Below are 25,048 nucleotides of genomic sequence, written 5' to 3'. Positions count from 1 at the left end.
AGAAGCCACATTTTAAAAGTCTCCGGGTCTAAAGCTTATAAAGCCAATGTGCTAGAGTTGGTTTCGGAACCATCTCCACCGCGCACCCATCCTTTTTGAATGAAGATTCCCCTTGCCCCCCGTCAAATTATGAAATGAGATAGGGTTATCTTTCAATATCCGTTGGCACCAAGTTCCCGACGAGTTCAGTTGATGCGTGTTCTCGGTTAGGAGTGGAGACCGGACGCCATGCATACCTTTGACACAGATCAATAAGCGGACGCCTGGTCTTATTTTGATGAACATTTACCCTACCTCTGTGTCTGTCATATTTTGAATGAGAATGTATGTGGAAAACACTCTGAATGGCACATATTTAAGGAGATTTGATGACTTATTCCAGTATATCAAAATTAAATAAAAGTCAAAAAATGTATAACCATGACAAGTTAGATAGCAAAATTACACTACAAATAACATCTAAAGCCCCAGCACACTAGTTGATCATGATCTACCAAACAATTTTGCACCATCTTGTAATTCTTATGCTATCAATGTCAGTATAAATGAATCACACATGCCTTTAAAATCTCTTCTTATAGATAATCAAATATGACTATGATAACAGTGAAAACTCCCACTTCAACAAAACCAACTAACCTCCAATTATGACTGCCATGGAAAGAATATAGATTGTTGAAATACAACCTAGGGTAGTGACTTTCTTTCAAGAGGAAAAGCGAACTTATAAAACTAAAAAGACATTTTTGACGCAACAAAATTATATGACAGCCTCTCAGATGCCTCTCATTTGCCGTCATACTAGTTCCTGATAGAATACATTTTGTACCGGTAACCCTCAGTTTGAAACAAAGACACTTGCATGAAAACTCTCTGACAGATCGGCTGATGACGGGAAATTCATCCCCAAGAAATAAAGCTTGAATACTTTAAAAGGGGAAAAGAACAGAAAGATGGAAAAGAACTAGCACTGTTAGGCATGACAACCTCAACCAGAGAAGCTGTCACAACCAACAACAGAATTGCCATGGGCACTACCATAAACAGATCATTCCCCACCTTGAATCTGGAATGTCGGTTTCTCCTATCATGGGAGAGGCAAAAATTGCAGGGACATGGAACAACCCTGACAATCAGACTGTGGGAAGACAGGCTCTGTAGGTTCTCCACAACAGAGCGAACCAATACACCGGACTCCGCAACCTACCTCAGTTTTAACCCTACTGAGGGATCGATTGACAACCAGAATGCCAAGAGAAATCCAAGCAGCATTATAGATTATTATCATTGAGTAGTTGTGCTCTCCAGCTTCTCTTTCTCGATCTCTACTCTTCTCTGTCCAGCATGTTGAGCTATGCCACTGGCAAGTGCCTGATAGTGGAAGTCCAAGGTCTGCATCAGGTTCTGAAATCTAGTTGGATTGGACCCTTGCATAGCTGAACATAATTGTTACATGTCAGATGTTTTTGTTCTGTAACATGTACAAAAGAAGTAAACTGATAGACACCAAAATAAGAACTGATTTGGAGTTGTAAAGGCAATGCTTACCATGGACAGTTTCCAGAAAGAAAATAAAGGGATCCACCTCATCAATAGGTGACTGCAGCTCTTCATCATCAGTAAAATCATCATCCAGATCATCATCATCATTCGACTGGAAAGCTCTTGCCTGATTTTGTCATGAATACAATACACAAAATTTAATGATGAAGAAAAAACTTGCATTGGAAAATATATCACCAAGAACATGTATCACATTCAAATGATAAGATCAGTTCAAAACTTACATAATACTCAAATGATGACTTAAGTTAACTGGCATGAAAATAAACCATAAGCATGTCTTTGTGGATTACTCATAAACGAGATTAACTTATATCAAAGCCATGTTCTCCGAAATGGAGTGATCTAGGAGGATCACCAGCTATTATAGAAAGTATTGAGCAAGATCTAGGAGCGAACCAAAACTTGCCCATAGAATGCCTAAGGTGCTTTTTCTTTTTTTCTTTTTTTTTTTTGAAATCAAATAGCTTTTCGAGCTCTATAATATGGCGCCACCCTCTAAAAAGTGTGGCGGTGCACCGAGCGATCAAGGCCAAATTCTATCATTTAGACTTTGCAACGAGCCAATCAAAGAAAAAATTTCGTTTTAGGGAAAAATTTTAACTGGACATCTCCAAATTTGAGAAGAATTAGTAAGAGAGAATGAAGTCGAGATCTACCTTCTTTTTTTTTTGGTAACCAAATCTACTTTCTTTAGGATTTTAACTTTTTTCATGATTATTTTTACTAGTCATGTCTATTTCAGGAAAGTTGTCCCCTATTTTAACTAGAAGAGGAATCCAATCTATATTGTGCAAGGGTGGACATCACTAGTATAAACAAAGATTATGCAACTCATAAAAGAAATGGAGACCCAAACCCTACTTTCATCAATTTTTCTACTTATCCTAAATTTTTCTAAAGAAATTTGAGTTGAGTGGATTCACGGAATAAGAAATTTGAGTTGGGCATCATCAATTATCTTTCCAAGCTATCTTCGGAACTCAAAGCAATGACAGAAAATCATATGCTGGTTTCGAACAAATGGAGCACATTGAAATCAGAGGTCCCAAAGTTCTGTTGGACTACGCCAAGACCACAGTCTATTTGATAAAAATATGTGCACATACAATAGGCATCCAAAATACTTCTAATCTTAACATAATTTTGACAGTAAATAACATAGTAAATTAGTAACCGTTGTTGTCTTTAGACAACTTCAGTGGTTATGCCATGGGAAGATCAAATTGTGTGGCAATCAACAGGTTACTATTAGAAGTATCTGCCAACGAAATTCCAATGGAAGTTTTAGCCACTAGATCTTTAAACCACATGGTAAAGAACAAAAATTGAATGCAATACACTAAACTGCCAGTCCCACCATGCCTATCTTAACACCATGGCCAAATAGGAGCCATCGCAACCTCCAACAGTAATTCATAAACATTACTCTTCATGTGCAAATGTCACACACACAAGATCCTTTTCCCATGGTGCTGGAAATGGACCTCACTGGCCTGAGGCCTTTTGAGCTGTTCTAACTTATAACCCAACTTCATTGCAATATCTAATGCTTAATAACGTTCAGAAAAATTGTTTATAACATTTGAGCTTTAGGATAGCGAATCTACGACCAAAAGATTACTTTTCCTCAAATCTCTTTAGAATCTGATAGGGAAACTCTTCACGCATGGTCCGCCGAACCAATACCGGAACCCATATCGCTTTGCTACCGTACCGACATATGGTACGCTTAGGCATGCCGGTTCGGAACTAACGTGCCTTTTTTTGAGTTTTTCAAGATTAATTAATTAGTAAATCAATCTTTCTCAAATTTTTTAATGATTTTAAGTTTTATTTTATGTTTTTTTATTTTTTTTAATGTTTATGTGATTCTGGTTTAACCTAAACAATATATCTTGTTATTTTAAAGTGATACAAAATATAAAATGGTTGGTGAAATGTTGCATGCTATAAGAAGCAACAAAATATTTTAAAATCAACTAGTGAGGTAATAAAATATAAAATAAAACAATCAATTACATATATTTAAAGTAGAATATGCATACTGATATCTAAAATCTCGTTGAGTGGCATTGCCTCTCGTAGATATCCGAATTATTAGTATAATCAGAAGGCACATCAGCCCATCCTTCTAACCAAACGGCGTCGTAGTCTTGTACATTCATCCATAAAGAATGTGCTATGAGTTATAAGCACTCTCGGATCTCTCGCTGAAGCATTGGCTCTGAGAGATGTCCTCTGGTTGATAAAATATCTGTGAAGGGATCCATCCAAATAAGCCAGCAGCAAAATTCGATCCATAAGATACTTCGAGCTGCGTAGGATAGTAGCCATCGAAAGATACCTTAGACGACCATATCTATATCTGTATCCACATAGGTCATAGGCTGCTTGTGGCTGCAAGTAATAGGATCCACCATACAACTCGGAACATGACGCGTCTATACACCCTACTCCATGTGCAAGATCATTGCACTGTGTCCTGAATGACCTCGAAGAGCCTATCTCCTATATGCAATCGTATTCTCACGAGCTCTACTAAATTATGCACCGTGATCCTTATCCTGTGTAGCATTCATAAACAACGACTCACCGATGAATCAAAAACCATCCTGCAGCTATCTCATAAACTAGTCTCATATCCTCTACTCCCTGTTTGGCCAGCATATCCGTGACTACCAGAACTGCCAGCTTTGTCTCTGAATCTGAGTGAACTGGCTCTTCCACACTCTCCAGAACTGCAGGTGTCTTTTATTTTTTTTGGTTTGTTGAGCAGTTACCTACTTACCCTTCGTGCCCCTCGTTGCATGTTTATCCTTCGTGCCTCTCTCTACCTACTTACTCTTCGTGCCTCTCTGCCTGGCTATGTTGAGAGGATGGATGTCGTCCTCCTATCTGAGTCTATCAAGTAACATAGTGGCCTCATCTAAATATCTTCCGATCATATCTCCGAGAAAATATCTCGGACAAGGAGTCATGTGATGACCGGCTCTCTAGTGACCCCGTGGTTGTAGCTGATTCGTTGGAAAGATGCATGAATATTGCGATCTGCTCATTGCCCTGCATCAACCCTAACCTCGCATGCCACAAAAGTGGCCGATCGTGGAGGCAATCCTCGCTCATCAAGCTCCGGCTCCTACTGTTGGCCCACAAGCCATCCAATCATAGAATCATCCTCATCAATAAAAGTATTATAAATCGGATCTGTGTACTTTAGCTCCACTTCCTCCTGAATGCACTTCAGCCTCAACCTCAGATTATAGTGAACATATATACAAGATCGTTGAGGCACTTATATGTCAAACGATTCTTCTACTTGTTGTGGATGAAGGCGAAGGTAGATCAGTTGCGCTTAGTCACTCGACGAGACCATCTGGAAGAGGATCTGGATATCTAGCCGCTTAAGATTTTTTGCGGACAGACCAAAATGAATCCACCATTCAAATGCAAAAATATTAAAAAAAGTACATATAAGATAGTATAAATTAGTAACCATCTAACGCCAAGTAAATATCCTCCTGATGTGTAATATACTTAGATTAATACTTTTCTTATGATAGCAGCCGAGACTCCAAAGCTGTCAGTGCTCTCTCTAAATATTTAATTTGTAAAAAAAACTGTATTGTAATATGTTAATAATTAAAGATACTAGTTAACTTACACATATTACTTAAGTTAACTTGCCTCTTCTAAACATAGAACCGCGACTTCTATATCAGGCTCCATCTTATAAATCACATCACGTAGAGCGGCCAGAAGTTCATCTATATCGATTCCAACTACGGTGTACTGAAACCTTGGGTTTAGGTAGTATGCTGCAAATAAAGTTCGTTATTGTCTTAGTAAAATTGTATAAGTATAAGAGCAGTCTAATTTTCAATATTCTTGCTTACCTGCTAGTTGTAAGTTCCTACCTATCTGATAGTCCCACCACTGCTCAATGATGTCGATGTACTTGTGGACATACATCGGATCTGCCTTCTTGATCTGAATTTTTGCCCTCTTCATCATATGATACAAGAAGCCCATCTAGGGGCACCTCTCATTGTCTAAGGCCCAAAGCACTTCATGCAATGGTCTGATACCATCACTATCTTCTCGACCCGCTGCCAGAATGTTTGTCTCGTCACCAAGTCCTCGATAGTGCTCCCTTCAGTGTCGGCGCTTGAAAATCTACCTTTTTACCACTTGGAACTGATAAACATCTGACGTAAGATTGCTTTTCTCTCAAGAAGACTACCAAGTGCAACATAGTTGGTAGCAAACCATAACTCCTGGTATCAAGATCTCTCCCCCTACATACCTCCTCATCAATAAAAAAACATATATGATTATAAATATATATGGTGATGGTTTGGGCTGCCTCCACTGTCTGCTGCACCCTATGAATCTTCATAATGTCCATTAATATGAGATCGATACAATATGCAGCATATTGGATCCAGAAAATGTGGCCACCGCTCCATCAAAATCTCCGACGGACTTATATTGTAGCCCATTATCAGGGGTGACCTGCCTGATATTCTTCTCTCTTATCTAATCAATCACCTCCATCAATCTAAGGATGTACATAGCATCATGCACCTGATCGAAAGCATCAACCGACTTTATTGAAGAAAGTCTTTGTATCACAATATGTCAAAAAGTTGATAATGCTCTATCTAGTAGAACCAATCCAACCATCACACATCACCGTCAGTTTATATATGAGTCACTTGCTCTTATATGAGGCAATCTACTTCTCTAGCTCCTCATTATTGTCAAGAAGCTCATCGTAGATGTTCTTCGGTCTTAGAGGATCTACGGCAGAACCGACATCCTGTATGAAGAAAATGGCAAATCTATAGTATGTATTGCTACCACATTCGCTGGGATGTGGCTGAAGTGGAATCCAAATCCAATAGCTCGCCACGTATCCTTCTTATCCTTCTTCAGCATTGTGTCAACCCTATAATGCTTCGAATCCCATGTGGATCTAAATCACAGATGGTAGGCTCCTGGCGGAATCTCTCTGGATGATTTTGCTACCAAAATCTCCAGCATATATGCAATATGGTCATCGCCTCTACTGATGGCCTCCTTAACATCAAACTCCTTGACTGATATTTTTCTAAACTCTAGATCTACCCTGCTGCTCAAAGAATCGAAGCCCAACATATAATATAAGGGCCCAAATCGAGCCCTATGCTTGGTCACCTCATCCCACTGCAACTGATCATCCAGGCTTGTCTGCATGGTAGCCTGAATCTATGCCTCCTCGTCATATCTTCTTACTTTCTGGAGTGATAGAAAGATGGCTCTACCTTCATCATTGTCGAACCTCCTATCAGCATTTCCAGCACATAAATACGCCAGGATAACCGTCAGCTAAGTGCTGCTTCAACCTAATTATTCCTGTTCTTTTGAACTGTGTTACACTAGTTGCACTTCCAATGGTGGCGGCCCGATAATATTTATCCATAATTCCAATCAATGTCACTCTCTGGCTCCTTTTTCTTTGATGGTTCCATTCCTACAGATTTATCTAGTACGTCAATTTATCAATTATTTAACAATAGCAAAATTTTGTTACGATGAAAAAAAAATTTACCTCAAAAAATACATCTAATTTATCTAATACATAATACCAATTTTTTGTTTTTGATTTATTTATGTATTTTTAATAATTTTTAAATTAAATATATGTTGAAATATCATAAATTCAGAAAAATATGTTTCTTACTTCAAAAAATACTTCTAAAATTGTACTACGCACTACTAATTTTTTATAATTTTTGGTATTAATTATATATTTTTAATTATTTTTAAATTAAAAAATAATTTTTAAGCACAAATATTTTTAAAAAATAATTTCATCTCAGATCCATGTAGAACCCAACAATAGATGTTAAATATATTTTTTTAGGCCCGTGAGCATACATCAAAGACTACTTATTTTTTAATTTTTTCAAATTTAGGCCTAAGCCACTATGTGCATTTTGTTGGAAAGTAGCTTGAATGCTCCTAAATACGCTTCTAATTTTACATTTTTTTATATATTTTTATTTTTTATCCAAAAATATATTTTAATTTTTAAAAAGTACATATAATCCAAAAATTAAAAATTTTTTATGCCATCGGGTAGATCATCCATAGATCTACAATATATCATAAAATCAAGACAAAATCAACAAATTTTGAACAATTTTTTGGGGCCCAAAAAAATTGAGGGAATGAGATAGAGGAGTGGCTTGGATCTTCCTTCAATCGTGCTGAATCAGTGTGATTTTCGCCGTGGAGGGAAGGGAGAGATGTTTAGAGAAGAAAATAAACATTGGGGGAGATCTGACATCTTATAACAAAAAAATGAAAAGGGGAGGGGACCGATTCCGAACCAGCCAGAACCTGCCTGGTTTCAGTCCGGTTCCAGCCCTTTTTGGCTGGTTCAAGACCGGTTCCAGCCAGTTCAAGACCAACTCCGGCCGGCTCGAGACCAGTCCCAATTTTAATAGCTGAACCAACCGAGTCCCCCACTGGGTCGACTCGGTATGGTCCGAACCAGCCGGTTAGGTTCGACCAACCGACCATGTCTTCATGTCTTCTTAAATTTGCAATCTTAGTCTAATCTATAGAGAATGCTTCTTGACATTCAAAGAAATGAAGAAATGGGAAAGAAGCATAAACATCCCATATATCCACTAAATCTGACTTTGCAAGTAATCAAAACTTTGAAACAACCACTAAATTTAGATTAGTTTAACCAAAGTTGGAAATTAGCTTATAGTGGGTACAGGAGTAAGTTCGAGTGCTAGTGCAAGGAAGCAGATAATTTAGAAATACTTATAATGAATAAGCGCTAAAGAAGCGGTTGCACGTTCGAGATTTAATGAAGATTTCAAAGCAGTTGCATTAACTAGGTAGAAGATTCTTGCTACTAAGTTTCAGAGTTCCAAAAGAAAGTCCAAATGGTGGCATTAATACTGCTAGAAGTTGAGCTTCATTTTTCATACATCATCAAATCAAGCCAACGGTTTCATGTACCTAATTAAGAAATGTTAACAGCGAAGAAGAAAAAGATATAACATCAAAATCATGAAACTTTATGTCCAAGCTGACAAAGAGATACTAATACAGAAATTTCAGTTTGAAAATCATTTTAACTAAGATACGTCGTACCAACCTATATCGAGCGGTACGGAGCATGCCGTACCTTACCAATCGGTACCGATACCCAGTATAGATGGCGTACCAACACTCGGTACGCCAAAAAAACTCCGTACAGTATCGTAGCAATACTATGCTAGTGTGGCACCGGTACGGGGTCCAGTACCGAGAACCTTGATTTTAACTAAATATCATATTGCATTGATTTGAATTTCTTACAGTACCTAGCCAGCGAGCCAGGCATTAAACATGACATACTTGATTCTGGTTCCTTCATTGTTGGACTGTACATGCTCAGTGCTTGTATGTATTTACTTCTTTACATTACTAAAAATATAGTGCCTTTCGTTCAAATATGTTATTTCCAAGTAGTAAATAAATCAAGGAAAGTGTCCACTTACACATGATTTACACATTCATCTGAGTAAACCATATATGAGACTGATTTATACCAAGTGTAAGGCACCGACCGTTAATCCTCAATTTAATGGACTTAGATTGCATAAGCAATAAGTCCCCAAGCCTATTAATATATTAATCATTTTGTGTTAATGTTTGGTAAATAGCCATCAATGAAACACTCTCAAGCTTACGTAAATCATACTTTGATCCATGAGAACAACCTAATATGGATGGGGTTAAAAAATATCGGTTAATTGGTTCACAGAGTGCTCTGCAAGCATCAGGTTTCTAAATAAATATTAGAATATAAGTTGGACAAAAGATGTTAAGAACCAAAAATTACAAGGTGAAGTTGCAAGTATGTGTCTATGTATATATATATGAATAGATATAATTAAGAGATTCAGCAACAAGAAATCCACTTAATTCTCATAATCCATTGAAAAAATATATGAGAAACAAAAAAAGTTTATTTTCAAGATGTTAAGAACTAAGATAAAATATCTGAGAGGAATCAAAACTTGAATATGATAAAAGCAATTTAACCTGGAATTTTTTGCTAATAAACCAGAAGTTTAAAACTAAAATTGAGACTAAAAAGTTAATGCTTGGTTTAAAGAGATTCTTCTTAGATAACATCAAAACAAAGCTCTGAAACTAACAAAAACCTCAATATTCTTTCTAGTGCGGGAAGACACCTGATGGTAGACTGACAGTATGACCATTCAGGAGGGCTATTGAAAGAACTTGATGCTTATACTACTAACCTCTGCAGCTAGCTTTTGGAGCTTGAGGCTGTCTGCTTCATCTCCATCCTCAGCATCGACTCCCATTTCCTTGTCAGATTCATCTTCTTCCTCATCTTCCTCATCAGCTTCAAGGCCATCCATATCATCATTATCAACATTACTTTGCTTGTTACTCTCTTCCCATGGAAACCCAATAAAAGGAGTAATCAGAGATCATTTAGTTTCACAATGGCCAGAAGGAGCAAAAGAAGGGTAAGCAAAGCAAGATAAATGATGAAAATGGGAATACAAGCATAACATGGAGAGTTTAATATACAACACAATAACATGATAGACGAGTTCAAAGAATGATGCTAAATAGAAGCAATCAGTTAAATAGTTATTTAGAAATGAATCAACAGAGCAGGGCCTATATGCAACAAATGACCCAAATAAGGAAAAAAGTTTTGAGACATCACAGGTGGAGCTGGTACGATTAAAGAGTGTGGCCAAGTGAATACAGGACTATGCATAACAAGATGCTTCTCAGAAAACTAAAAGATCACAGCATTTTGAAACAATCAAAAGCAGAGACCATCTCAGCAACCAACCTGAGGGATTAAACAATTAAGAAAAAAGGCATTACAGAAACAATACAAAGCAATAGCACAAAAGGGAAATAAGATGTCACACCTGCAACTTGATTCTTGTAAGAGGCAAGCAGTTCAAGTGTTGCTTTGAATACACGTTCCAAAGCTTCCCCTGGTAATTGGTCCGCAGGGAGGCCAAGAAGCGAAGTCAATCCCAGGCAGCAAACTTTTTTATCATATTCTCTGCATTACAAGAGGACATTGATGCCACCAGGAAGGCAAAACTTTGCAAAAGTAATATAAGAAAAGAACATAGGAAAAGAAACACAACAATTTTACCTCTTAAAATTTGCAAGTAAACCGCTTTTTTTAACTTGTTGTAGCATCTGGAACCAGAGACTGAAGACTTCTGTTGCAACCCCAAGCTTATGTAAAGTCCCAAGTGTCAAGGAAGCATTGTAATAAAGAGCATCTGCAATCTGAAGAATGAACAAGTTTTTACAATAAAGCACACACAGAAAACTCAAAATAACCAACAACATCTAAATTGGGAATCCAAACTTAATGAATGTAAAGTAGTTGAACTTTCGAGTAGATCAAGGAGAGGAGCCCACAGAGTAGATTTTTACTATAGAGCTCCAATTTGCTGCAGAGTGATCAAAACTCTCCCTCACTCTCTCTCTCTAATGTTTTGGACTGGATCTCTCTCTCTCTCTCTCTCTCTCTCTCTCTGATGTTTTGGACTCCAGGTCAGCCCATGTCAGGTTGGGTGGGCCACCATACACCCAATCAAAAAGGGGCCCCTAGGCATGGCCTGGTCACCAAGTGGGTGTCCAAAAGGTTGGACATTTGCCCCCATGTCAGGACATCCGAGAAGGCCACACCTAGATGCCTACCTGAGCACCCATGACAACTATGTGTGTCGTCAAATTAGCTACTAAGCTCGTAAACATCAATAGAATTGGTTTCTTAGTTTACCCATAGCTACCAAAAATTGAGAGAGGAAAAGCTTGCATCTATGATTGGCTAGATTTAAGACACACAAAAGCTAAAATTTTATGTGCCCCATAAAACAAATATATATAAGGAACATATAAAAAGCATCCAAAAAGTTAGATGACTATATGCTATCAGCATGTCTGTAAGACTATAGAAACAAGTAGGTACTGAAAAACACCAGTTGTATCTCAGCTCTTACCACTTGTATTAACAGACACTTCAAGCGTGGCTTTTCTGTTCGATGCAATCGATCAATTGTAACCCTGAGATATGGCTCCACCCATTGATCCACTTGGCCTTTGCAATTTTGGAATACTACTTCAATAAGCTTCGGTGCAGGCTCAATGTCAGTGTCTTCCATGTTTCTGTCAGACATAATCTGCATAATGTATAACATATAGGTTTCTTAACTGACTTGCATAAAAAAACAGAATATTTGCTTCACCAATATTTGTCCTGATCAAGTATAAACAGCAATTAGGATCAATGTTGCTAGAATGTTAGTATCCATGTACTGGGTCCTCAGATCCAAATAAAAATGACCATAGACTATCTGGATATCGTCTTCAACTCAGTATCAATTAGGATCAAAAGATCCAGATATGCATTGTGGATCCACAATATGTTGGATCATAACGTCCAACTTGAGCATGTCATTTAAATACTACATACTGTGGAAGTCCATATTATATAGTGGACTATGTGGCTTCTAGCATCAATTATTTATCTCTAATAAGCCTAACCACATCAAGTCAGCAAGCTTTAAACAGCTTTTGACTCATATTCTTTAACAAAGAAAAAGAAGTTTTGGAGTTTATGAAGTTAAAATCAAATGTCAAAATTTTCATATATTTACAGCCATCTGCTAAAATACGATTTCCATTCTCCCCAAAATATCCTACCTGAAATATATTTGAATTGATAAGTTGTATATAAATATCTTCAATAACTAGACAAGATGATTGGATCATTAGACATGTTGAATATGGTTTATGATGGTGGAAATTAATACCCATACATGTGGCTTTTTATTCTTCATTCATCTACATAATCATTGACTCATGTTTCCGGTTTTCATATTTTATTATATTTTTAAAATTTGGAAGAAATTAGAAAATAAATCTCATTGGTCTGTGATTCAATCTACAAGGGATCCAATCTATCCATGATTTATAACTTGGTCCTGATCTCAACAACAGTCAGAATTCATTATTTCATATTGAACAACAAAATTCATAGGATTGGACTTCTAATATTTATGATTATGTGGGGAAGAACAGTAGAAATTCCAGGAAAACTGTAGTTTAAAAAAAAACAGAAAGAAACATGACTCACAGATGAAAGTATATTCCATAAGCTTTGCTGGTAGTCAGGATCTTTGCAGGCAAGAAAATGTGCAGTACCCCTGGATATGAAGTTGTCCAGCGGAACAAGAATATCTACATGAAAATAACGCTGTAAGATCTTCAGGTAAAATTAAAAATGGAAGAAAGAGATGCTGGAAAACTAACGTAAAAAATATTGCTATCTGATATTTTGAATACAACTCAAATTAACAAAGAATATAACAAATAAAGAAAGAAAACAGATAACTGCAGGTAAACTTTATACATATCTGGTTTTTATTAGATGGAACTGCATGAATCAAAAAAAAAAAATTAAAGGCAAGCAGGTTCTCAAATTTTAGTAAGAAAAATTACAAAGAATAACCAAATAGTATTCATTAGAAATAGAAATAAACACAACAATCAAAATCACTAATGCATCATCTGGATATGCAGATATCTGTAAAAACAACTTAATGATGGAATGTACAGTCCATACAGCCTGATAACTAGTCAGCGACAAAAGATCATTTCCAACCTCCTGTTCCTTATCCTTCTATCTTTCCTTCTTCTCATCCTCCTGTGTCTCCTCCTCTAACAGTAAAGAAGCAGCCACTCTGAAGATTTGCCTTCTATGAGGATCCAAAGAGCATAAGGACTTCTAATTATTTATAAAATCAGACAAACAGTTATTCAGACCTCTGGTTCTGCCTGCAACTTATTTTTAAGCCTAACAGCAGGAATTTTCTATTTAGGGTGCCATACCGGCTTCCACATTGTGGAGTGATTGATTAAAACCCTATTTGATTTTGATGAGCTCAAAGCATTTGAGTATATTTCTTGTTTACTAATGAATTCAATTAAGTGTTTTCAGTGAAAATCTTCTCTAAGTGTCTCTAGACTTGGTTCATAGTATTTTGGATAAGTTAAGAAGTCAGCTTGAACCAAAGTCTAAGACTCGAGGCGACTCCAGAGTATCACGAGTCGACTCCAAGCGTATCAAGTTCACTGGCACGGGCTCGAGTCGACTCCGGATCGGTACGAGTCGACTCCGACTGAGAACAGACAGACGAACAGAAAGCTTCAATTCAAAACCTGTCAGCGAGTCGACTCCCGAAGTGCGCGAGTCGACTCCAATGTTTACCGAGTCGACTCCGGAGAAGTATGAGTCGACTCCAAGGAGTCACAGGCAGAAAAGTCAGAGAGCAGTTTTCGGGTCTGAGATTCGAGTCGACTCCAGTGGAACGCGAGTCGACTCCGATGGTTGGCAAGTCGACTCCAAAGAAAGTGAGAGTCGACTCTCAGAGGAACACAAGGAAAAAGACAGAAAGCATTTTTCGGACTCTGAGATTCGAGTCGACTCCCGCAATACGCGAGTCGACTCCGAGACTCCGCGACCACAAAGAAGACAGAAGACCAAGTTACTGCCTCTGAGATTCGAGTCGACTCCCAGACAGCTAGAGTCGACTCCAAGGCAGCTTCACATCAAAAAGGCAGAAGACCAAGTTTCGGAAACTGAGAGCCGAGTCGACTCCGAGGAAGTTCGAGTCGACTCCAAGACTGGACGAGCCAAAAAGACAGAAGATAGGGAGTTCGGGCTCTGAGCGCCGAGTCGACTCCCAGGATTGACGAGTCGACTCGAGTGGACCAAATTCAAAAATAAATCCACGGACTCCATGGGATGAGCCGACTCCGAGAAAGCCAAGTCAGCTCCAGAAGTTGGCGAGTCGACTCTGGGTCAAGACGAGTCGACTCCCAGTCGCGAAGGCAACTTTAATTCAAATCTGGAACAGTTGCCGAGTCGACTCCGGAAAAGTATGAGTCGACTCCCGCTACAGACGAGTCGACTCCTAATCGCGCGAGTCGACTCCAACCCACCAACGGACACATTGTCAGGCTGTGCAGAGTGTGCAGAACGGGCAGAAAAAGGTGTCTAACGGCTAGTTTCCGTGGGAGTTGGTTTAAATAGCCACAGAAGACTGTAGCAAAGTAGAGAACAACCATTCCACTCCAAGTATTCAAGCATTCAATCTCTGCAACCTGTTCTTCAACGAAAAAAGAGGGAAGAGCTGCATTAACTGCATCCACCTACATCTTCCCAGCAATTAAAGAATCCTCCTCCTGCATTCAAGTCGACTACACATTCAAGAGGAGACCCGAAGTTTAAGAAGCCATTCCTCTTCTCCAACTTAAAAGCGTTTGAGGGCTTCTAAACTCTTTTCAGATTATATTGTTTTCCATCTGCTTTTGAGAAGCTTAGTTTTCTGTTTGTCTATTTTATTTACAACTTGTATCTGCTTGGTTCAATCGGGGGATTGAATCAAGGGTATTGAGGTTGGTTGGTGAGCCGAGTGTAAAACCAACGTGTGTAAGGGTTCGATTGTGATCCCGGAAAAACAATCGGGGTGGTTCTAGTCGGTGAGCCTGAAAAAACCGACCGAGTTCGTTGTGAGCTCGTAAAACAACAAGTTTGGTTGTGAGCTTGGAAAACAACCGGCTGTAATCCAAGGGGGTTATAGTAAATTCCCAAGTGAGACTTGGGGAGTGGACGTAGGAGCAAGGGTTAGCTCCGAACCACTATAAAACTTGGTGTTTGTGATTGATTGTCTCTCTTCTTCTTCCTCTCATATCACTCACAGCACATAGCAATTAATTAAACAACTTGCAATAGTTTTAATTAGTCATTCACAACGTTTTAAATAGCTAAATTATTTTAAAACCCAATTCACCCCCCCTCTTGGGTTGTCTATCTGGGCAACAAGTGGTATCAGAGCCTAAACTCTTCCACCCAAGAGTAAAAGATCGAAATGACAACTCCATTTGGATCTTCTCACATTGAGGGTCAGTCCACCCAAAGACCCCCATTCTTTAATGGATCCGACTACTCATATTGGAAGGCTAGGATGAGAATATTCATCCAAGCCCAAGACTATGAGATGTGGACCATTATAGTAAATGGCCCATACATCCCATCCATATATGTAGAAGGTGTCACGGTACCCAAACTAGAAAAGGATTGGGATGAACATGACATGAGAAAGGCACAACTAAATTCTAAAGCTATGAATGTGCTTTATTGTGCCTTAGATAGAAATGAATTCAATAGGGTCTCAACTTGCAATTCTGCAAAAGAGATTTGGGACAGACTTGAAGTGACCCATGAGGGCACGAATCAAGTCAAAGAATCCAAAATAAATATTTTGGTTCATAAATATGAACTATTTAAAATGGATTCTAATGAAACAATCACATGCATGTTCACTAGGTTTACTGATATTGTCAATGGCCTAAAAAGCCTTGGCAAGAACTATACTAACAGTGAGCTTGTCAGGAAAATCCTTCGGTGTCTACCAAGGTCATGGGAAGCTAAAGTGACGGCAATCCAAGAAGCCAAGGACTTGAACAAGTTACCACTTGAGGAGCTTCTTGGATCCCTAATGACGCACGAGCTAACCATGAAACAACACAACGAGGAAGAGTCCTCCCATAAGAAAAAGGTAATAGCTCTAAAATCTACTTCATCTAACAAGGACTTATCTTGCAGTAGCAGCAGTGAAGAAGAAGAACATGAGAAAGATGATGGTGAGGCACTTCTTGTGCGCAAATTCAGAAAATTCATCAACCACAAGAAGTCCTATCATCAAAGGAGAGGCCCCTCAAATTCCTACCGCAAGGACAAAGGTAAGGAAAGGGAAAATGAGGGGATTGGGTGTTACGAATGCAAGAAGTCGGGTCACATAAGAGCTGAGTGCCCTTTACTGAAGAAGAGGAGCAAGTACAAGAAGAAGAAGGCTCTTGTCACGACACTATCCGACTCGGACTCATCATCCTCTTCATCGGATGAGGAACAAGAGGAAAAGGCCAATTTCTGCTTCATGGCCAATGAAAATGAGGTAACGCTCGAATCGCCTTTAGATTTTACTTTTGATGAGCTTTATGATGCTTTTAATGAACTAATGATTGAATATAAGGCTATAAATGTTAAAAACAGAGAATTAAAAGTAACTAACCAAACTTATATCCGTAAGTATGATTCATTAGTTAAGGATAAGGATTTAATCACCAAAGAAAATATAGACCTTAAGACAAGCAACCAACTTTTAACTCAAAAGACTAATACCTTAACTAAGGATAATGAAAAACTAACTAAGGAACTTTCAGAACTTAAAAACCATAAACAAATCTTAAACAAGGATCTCACAAAAGAACTAAATGATCTAAAGGCAGAAAATCAAACACTAACCAAAGAACTTAACAAATACAAACCTTTGGTTGAAAAATTTATATGTAGTTCTGAAAAGTTAAATATGATACTCAATAGTCAACGAGCAGTATTTAATAAAGCGGGTTTAGGGTATAAACCAAGAAATAAACAAAAACTTCTTAGTAACTTCTTTATTAAAGCTGGGGAAAGTAAAACTAAGAAAATAACCTGCTTTTGTTGTGGAACTATAGGTCATAAAGCAAATGTGTGTAATTTTAGGAAAGGTAAAACAAAAAGGAAAATTAAAAGGGTATAGGTTCCAAAAGGAACCAACATGACTAACCATGAAGGACCCAAGAAAACTTGGGTACCTAAAATTATATAATCTGCTTGTGTAGGAGTGTCTTGCAGCCAAGGTCAACAAAAACTGCTGGTATTTGGATAGTGGCTGCTCAAGGCACATGACGGGTGACAAGGATCAATTTTTCACCCTTGAAGCTAAGAAGGGAGGTGCTGTGACTTTTGGAGACAACAACCAAGGTCACATCATTGGTATTGGTAAAGTTCAAATCACCCCTTCTACTTTTATTGATAATGTTAGATATGTTGATGGTCTAAAGCATAACTTATTAAGCATTAGTCAACTATGTGATAAAGGGTATGATGTTATGTTTAAACCATCACTATGCATTATAACAAACCCTAATGACAATAGTTTAGTTTTTAAAGGAATTAGACGTGGAAATGTATATGTTGTAGACCTTGAAGATCTTGCAAAACATAACCAATGTTTAGTTGTTAATGAAACTAAAGATAATGATGCTAGTTGGTTATGGCACCGCAAGTTAGGTCATGCAAGCATGGACACAATAACTAAACTAGTTAAAAGAGATTCCGTGATAGGTTTGCCAAAATTAAAATTTGAAAAGAACAAAATATGTGAAGCATGTCAATTTGGCAAACAATCTAGGAACTCATTTAAATCCATAAAATGTGTCTCTACCTCTAGGCCTCTAGAATTATTACACATGGACCTATTCGGACCAACTAGAACAACAAGCCTAGGTGGAAATAAATATGGTCTAGTTATTGTAGATGATTATTCTAGGTACACATGGGTCATGTTCCTAGCACATAAGGATCAAGCATTTTCTGTTTTTAAGAAATTTCATAAAGAAGTAACCAATGCTAGAGATACCTCTGTAATAGCTATTAGAAGTGACCATGGTACCGAATTCGAAAATCTGTCATTTGATGAGTTTTGTAGTAAAAAGGGGATAACCCATAATTTTTCTACACCTAGGACACCACAACAAAATGGAGTTGTGGAGAGGAAAAATAGAACTCTAGAGGAAATGGCTAGAACTATGTTATGTGAAAGTAACCTCCCTAAGTACTTTTGGGGAGAAGCCATTAATACCTCTTGTCATATATTAAATAGAGTTCTATTGAGACCCATCATAAAGAAAACACCTTATGAACTTTGGAAAAACAGAAAACCAAAAGTCAATTACTTTCATGTTTTTGGATGTAGGTGTTTTGTTCATAATAATGGAAAAGATAATCTAGGTAAATTTGACTCTAAATCTGATGAGGGAATATTCTTAGGTTACTCTACAACTAGTAAAGCCTATAGAGTCTTTAATAAAAGAACGTTAGTTATAGAAGAATCTATACATGTTGTATTTGATGACTCTAGTGATTTTTCCTCTAGTAAGAAAGTTAATTTTGATGATGATGTTGAAATTCTTGAAGAAAAGATAGATGAAATGGCATTACAAGATGATAATCAAAAGTTGAGTGAAGGAGCATCATCAAGCCAAGAGGCTATTGTGGATCATGGGCTAACTAAAGCTTGGAGGTATGCTCACGGGCATCCTAAGGAACTAATTCTAGATGATCCATCTCAACCGGTTAGGACTAGAGCATCCCTTAGAAATTTAAATAACCATCTAGCTTTTGTCTCACACTTTGAGCCCAAACATAGAGAAGAAGCCGAAAATGATGTAAATTGGATAAATGCAATGCAAGAAGAATTAAACCAATTTACTAGAAATAAGGTATGGAATCTAGTAGAGAGACTTTCTGAATATCCAATTATAGGTACTAAATGGATTTATAAAAATAAACTTGATGAAAATGGAATTGTTATAAGGAATAAGGCTAGACTAGTAGCAAAGGGTTATAATCAAGAAGAAGGTATAGATTTTGATGAAACCTTTGCTCCAGTAGCTAGACTTGAGGCCATTAGATTATTATTAGCGTATGCATGCTCTAAGGACTTCAAACTATTTCAAATGAATGTAAAAAGTGCATTTTTAAATGGGTATATTAATGAGGAGGTATATGTAGAACAACCTCCTGGTTTTGAAAATCATCAATACCCTAATCGTGTATATAAACTGAACAAAGCACTTTATGGTTTAAAACAAGCACCTAGAGCATGGTATGAGAGGCTTAGCAAATTCCTATTAGAACATAAATTCTCTTGGAGAAATGTAGATACAACACTGTTTCTGAAAAAGCAAAACAAAGATATGTTATTAGTACAGATTTATGTTGATGATATCATTTTCGGTGCTACTAACAATCGCCTCTGCGAAGAATTTGCTGATTTAATGCAGAGTGAATTTGAGATGAGCATGATGGAAGAGCTGAACTACTTCCTCGGGCTTCAAATCAAACAGTCTGAAGGAGGCATCTTCATCAATCAAGCCAAATATATCAAGGAGATGCTCAAGAAGTTTGATATGGAGGAAAACAAGTCAATCAGCACCCCCATGAGCTCATCATGCAAATTAGACCAAGATGAATCAGGTAAATCTGTAGATCAGAAACTGTATAGAGGTATGATAGGATCCTTATTGTATCTTACTGCAAGTAGACCTGATATTATGTTTAGCGTTTGCATGTGTGCTAGATATCAGGCTAATCCTAAAGAATCACATCTAGTTGCAGTTAAGAGAATTTTTAAATACTTAATAGGAACTAAGAATATAGGATTATGGTACTCTAAAGAATCTAGCCTAAACTTAATAGGATACACAGATTCAGACTTCGCTGGATGTAAGCTTGATAGAAAAAGTACCAGCGGGTCTTGTCAATTTCTAGGAGAAAACCTTATCTCATGGTTTAGCAAGAAACAAAACTCGGTTGCATTGTCTACTGCTGAAGTTGAATATGTTGCAGCCGGGAGTTGTTGTGCTCAAATCTTGTGGATTAAACAACAACTAGAAGATTATGGCATTAAACAAGATAAAATTCCAAGTGCCATTAATCTAACTAAAAATCCAATTCAGCATTCAAGAACTAAACACATTGAGATAAGACATCACTTCATAAGAGATCATGTATTGAATGGTGATGTGACACTCCAATTTGTTTGTGCTGATGATCAATTAGCAGATATTTTTACAAAACCCCTAAGTGAAGAGAGGTTTAGTGTGCTTAGGAGGGGATTAGGAGTGATTGATCCATCCTAGTGGTAGTTTCCACTAGATTCATTTATTTTGATGATTAGATTGTGGTTAAAATAGAGTTTCTTTTCACTGATCATCAAATCAGATCATACTTTAGTGTTTTTCCCTCATTTGGCACGAATGTAGCATGATTTTTAGGTGCGTGCCAAAGTTAGAGACGACTCGAGTAAGTTTCAGAGTCGGCTCCTGAGGGAGAGTCGACTCGCGCATTTGCGGGAGTCGACTCGCAGAGATGGCAGCTGAGGGGGAGTCGACTCACATATAGTCGGGAGTCGACTCGAGGTCTACAGGCGCATAAGGAGAGTCGACTCGCGCATATTCTGGAGTCGACTCGAGGTCGAGTCGACTCGCGACTCAGTGGAGTCGACTCGCAGTCGGGATCCGACTTTTTAACCCTAACTTTGTCGTTTCGAAAACACTTCTTTCTCAAGCCGCCACTGTTCACAAGCCCTAGAGCCGACTCCTAGGTCGTCCCCAAGGCTTTTTCCGTCGACCCTTCACCGTCCCCTAGGGTTTTCCTCCCTTTCTAGGTCGTCCCCGGTCGTCCCCAAGACTTTCCCGTCGGTTCTTCACCGTTCATTAGGTTTTCCTCTCATTTTAGGTCATTATGCCGCGTAAGACCGTAGTCCGGAAGAGGTCCCGACCCGAGGCCGGTCCCGAGCGGCGCTCCAAGGCTCGGCACGATCCCGCGAGGCCACAACCTCCGGCTCGTTCCCCGCCTAGGGCGGTTCCCGCGAGGCCATTAGCCGGGAAGGCCGTCACCACCGGGAGATATGTCGACTTCGACTATCTCTTCCGGGAAGGGTTCACTATAGGTGATAGACTCAGGGCCCAGGGCTTAGAGTACTTCCTCACCTTAGATCTCCCCACATATCCAGGGCTCATTAGAGAGTTCTACGGTACCGTCCATCGGGGAGATGGGGGTATCGAGGGCACAGTAGCCGGTGTCCCTCTGTTCGTTACGGAGGATCTTATTGCCCACATCCTCCACCTTCCACTAGTAGGGGTGGCTCCCACACACCCTGAGGACAGGGTTGAGGCCCTTACGGCCATTCTAGGGCATCCACCCCAGTCACCCATAGACGAGGTATCCGCTAGCTCACTACCGATTGAGATGCGGATCCTCTTGAGTATATTGTCTAGGTCCATCTTCCCTAAGACCGGAAGATTTGACTTTGTATCTGAGAGAGACCTAGCTCTCATGTTCTATATGCTTCATGACACCCCAATCAACTTCCCCAAACTCATATATCGATACATGTGTGAGCCACTAGACAGACCTAGGCTCACTCTACCCTACGGCATGGTCTTCACATTATTATTTAGGGAGTACGAGATTCCTATCCCTGAGGGGGAACCCTTTCGCGTATTGCGATGGACTGATCGCATGCGTGCAGGGACCCTACACAGGATGGGGTTTCGGAAGAGAGAGGGGATTTGGGTTAGGAAGTCATCCATCACCACACAGACCACCAGACCTTCTCCCAGTCCTGAGCCCGATTCTGACTTTCCTGACGTACCAGACTTTCCACCCACTTCTGCTCCTACCACTTCCGCCGGACCCTCCTCCTCGGCTCCACCACCCATGGAGGTCCGCATTGATCCTGAGCAGCTCCGGGAGCTGCGGCAGGAGATAGTCCGAGATCTGAGGGATGAGTTGCTTCGGGAGCTCCGAGGTTCGATGCCTACTCCCTCTACTGCGCCCACATCTTCCGCGTTTGTTCCTTCCCTGACAGCCGTGACTGACATGACGGCTGAGGTGCGGCAAGAGATATACAACATGAGGACCTTGATGCAGGCCCAGTTCCATAGCATGGGTGAGGTCACGAGCACCACTCGACAGATGCGGGATGACATCGGCCGTGACATGTCCACCACTACCGCGGGGGCCGAGCGCTTGTCGAATGTGCTCATCGACAAGCTGGACGGACTGCAGAAGTCGGTGCTCGAGCTGGATACGACACAGAGCAGGGCCATCCAGGCCATCATTCGCCAGCTCGAGAACGTCACCAATGCGGTCCAATCACTCGTGGAGCGCATGCCTCGAGGAGACACATCCTCGAGAGGAGGAGCCACATCCTCAAGAGGAGGAGATACATCCTCGAGGAGACCATAGCTACTTTTTGTGTTTTGTTTTGACATGTATTGTTTTGCTTTACTTATTGTATTCTGAAATGTACTTACATACAAATTAATACAATGAGTAGCCGCATTTTTCTTCAATACTGTGCCTTTTGATCTATGTTTGATTGTGTGTTCTGATTACCTCCTTTTTGATATGATGACAAAAAGGGGGAGAAATATGTATAAAATATGTAAAAGGGGAAGAAATATGCATAAAATATGTAAAAGGAATCAATGGAAATCAATAAAAAGATAAACTCTTAAAACACACAAATTTGTTCTAAGTGGATTCGGTACCTCGAGGCTCATTATCTCTCTTTTGGGGCTCCTAATGGAGTAATCTCCAGAATCTATTCAAGGGATATTCGGAGATTAGCTGAATCCTACTCAAGAACAAATTGACAGATTTTCCCTCTAAAAACCAAAATTTCAGTTCAAAAACTTCAAAGCATTAAAAGGAAATTCAAAGAATCAAAACAAAGTAGAATGCATATGTTGAGGGGGAGAATCTGAAATTTTAACAAAGCTAAATCATTAAAGATATATAAGCCAAACAATTGATTGCATAATATAAAGGCTTATATAATTCCAAATGAAAGGGGGAGCTTTAACTCCGAAATTTACTGTTTCACTCCTTTCAAGCTTGGATAAATTGAATTACCAGACATTTGAATTCATTTATGGATTTTATTTCATTGTTTATTGTGCAATTCACTTTACATATACTCAATGTTTTGTCATCATCAAAAAGGGAGAGATTGTGGAGTGATTGATTAAAACCCTATTTGATTTTGATGAGCTCAAAGCATTTGAGTATATTTCTTGTTTACTAATGAATTCAATTAAGTGTTTTCAGTGAAAATCTTCTCTAAGTGTCTCTAGACTTGGTTCATAGTATTTTGGATAAGTTAAGAAGTCAGCTTGAACCAAAGTCTGAGACTCGAGTCGACTCCAGAGTATTACGAGTCGACTCCAAGCGTATCAAGTTCACTGGCACGGGCTCGAGTCGACTCCGGATCGGTACGAGTCGACTCCGACTGAGAACAGACAGACGAACAGAAAGCTTCAATTCAAAACCTGTCAGCGAGTCGACTCCCGAAGTGCGCGAGTCGACTCCAATGTTTACCGAGTCGACTCCGGAGAAGTATGAGTCGACTCCAAGGAGTCACAGGCAGAAAAGTCAGAGAGCAGTTTTCGGGTCTGAGATTCGAGTCGACTCCAGTAGAACGCGAGTCGACTCCGATGGTTGGCAAGTCGACTCCAAAGAAAGTGAGAGTCGACTCTCAGAGGAACACAAGGAAAAAGACAGAAAGCATTTTTCGGACTCTGAGATTCGAGTCGACTCCCGCAATACGCGAGTCGACTCCGAGACTCCACGACCACAAAGAAGACAGAAGACCAAGTTACTGCCTCTGAGATTCGAGTCGACTTCCAGACAGCTAGAGTCGACTCCAAGGCAGCTTCACATCAAAAAGGCAGAAGACCAAGTTTCGGAAACTGAGAGCCGAGTCGACTCCGAGGAAGTTCGAGTCGACTCCAAGACTGGACGAGCCAAAAAGACAGAAGATAGGGAGTTCGGGCTCTGAGCGCCGAGTCGACTCCCAGGATTGACGAGTCGACTCGAGTGGACCAAATTCAAAAATAAATCCACGGACTCCATGGGATGAGCCGACTCCGAGAAAGCCAAGTCAGCTCCAGAAGTTGGCGAGTCGACTCTGGGTCAAGACGAGTCGACTCCCAGTCGCGAAGGCAACTTTAATTCAAATCTGGAACAGTTGCCGAGTCGACTCCGGAAAAGTATGAGTCGACTCCCGCTACAGACGAGTCGACTCCTGATCGCGCGAATCGACTCCAACCCACCAACGGACACATTGTCAGGCTGTGCAGAGTGTGCAGAACGGGCAGAAAAAGGTGTCTAACGGCTAGTTTCCGTGGGGGTTGGTTTAAATAGCCACAGAAGACTGTAGCAAAGTAGAGAACAACCATTCCACTCCAAGTATTCAAGCATTCAATCTCTGCAACCTGTTCTTCAACGAAAAAAGAGGGAAGAGCTGCATTAACTGCATCCACCTACATCTTCCCAGCAATTAAAGAATCCTCCTCCTGCATTCAAGTCGATTACACATTCAAGAGGAGACCCGAAGTTTAAGAAGCCATTCCTCTTCTCCAACTTAAAAGCGTTTGAGGGCTTCTAAACTCTTTTCAGATTATATTGTTTTCCATCTGCTTTTGAGAAGCTTAGTTTTCTGTTTGTCTATTTTATTTACAACTTGTATCTGCTTGGTTCAATCGGGGGATTGAATCAAGGGTATTGAGGTAGGTTGGTGAGCCGAGTGTAAAACCAACGTGTGTAAGGGTTCGATTGTGATCCCGGAAAAACAATCGGGGTGGTTCTAGTCGGTGAGCCTGGGAAAACCGACCGAGTTCGTTGTGAGCTCGTAAAACAACAAGTTTGGTTGTGAGCTTGGAAAACAACCGGCTGTAATCC

The 25,048-nt window shown here is 39.5% G+C and overlaps 1 protein-coding gene across 2 annotated transcripts in view; it reads right to left on the bottom strand.

The window, feature by feature from the left end:
* Positions 1-557: 557 nt before the first annotated feature.
* Positions 558-25,048, bottom strand: part of LOC103697654 (importin beta-like SAD2) — a 53,179-nt gene continuing 28,688 nt past the window's right edge. For both annotated transcript variants that reach the window (XM_088709695.2, XM_039116547.3), the window contains 7 exons: positions 12,764-12,867; positions 11,628-11,807; positions 10,769-10,908; positions 10,533-10,672; positions 9,879-10,036; positions 1,549-1,669; positions 558-1,436 (listed from right to left, as the gene is read on the bottom strand). In XM_088709695.2, the coding sequence (XP_088565821.1) occupies positions 1,285-1,436; positions 1,549-1,669; positions 9,879-10,036; positions 10,533-10,672; positions 10,769-10,908; positions 11,628-11,807; positions 12,764-12,867 (995 nt within the window). In that variant the 3' untranslated portion in view covers positions 558-1,284. The remainder of the gene's footprint in view (positions 1,437-1,548; positions 1,670-9,878; positions 10,037-10,532; positions 10,673-10,768; positions 10,909-11,627; positions 11,808-12,763; positions 12,868-25,048) is intronic.

The sequence above is a fragment of the Phoenix dactylifera genome, chromosome 13 (genome assembly GCF_051530095.1).
Source record: "Phoenix dactylifera cultivar Ajwa chromosome 13, Ajwa_hap1_PhDact_Kaust_v1.1, whole genome shotgun sequence".
Lineage (NCBI taxonomy): Eukaryota > Viridiplantae > Streptophyta > Magnoliopsida > Arecales > Arecaceae > Phoenix > Phoenix dactylifera.
This window is presented reverse-complemented; position numbering and strand designations above follow the sequence as displayed.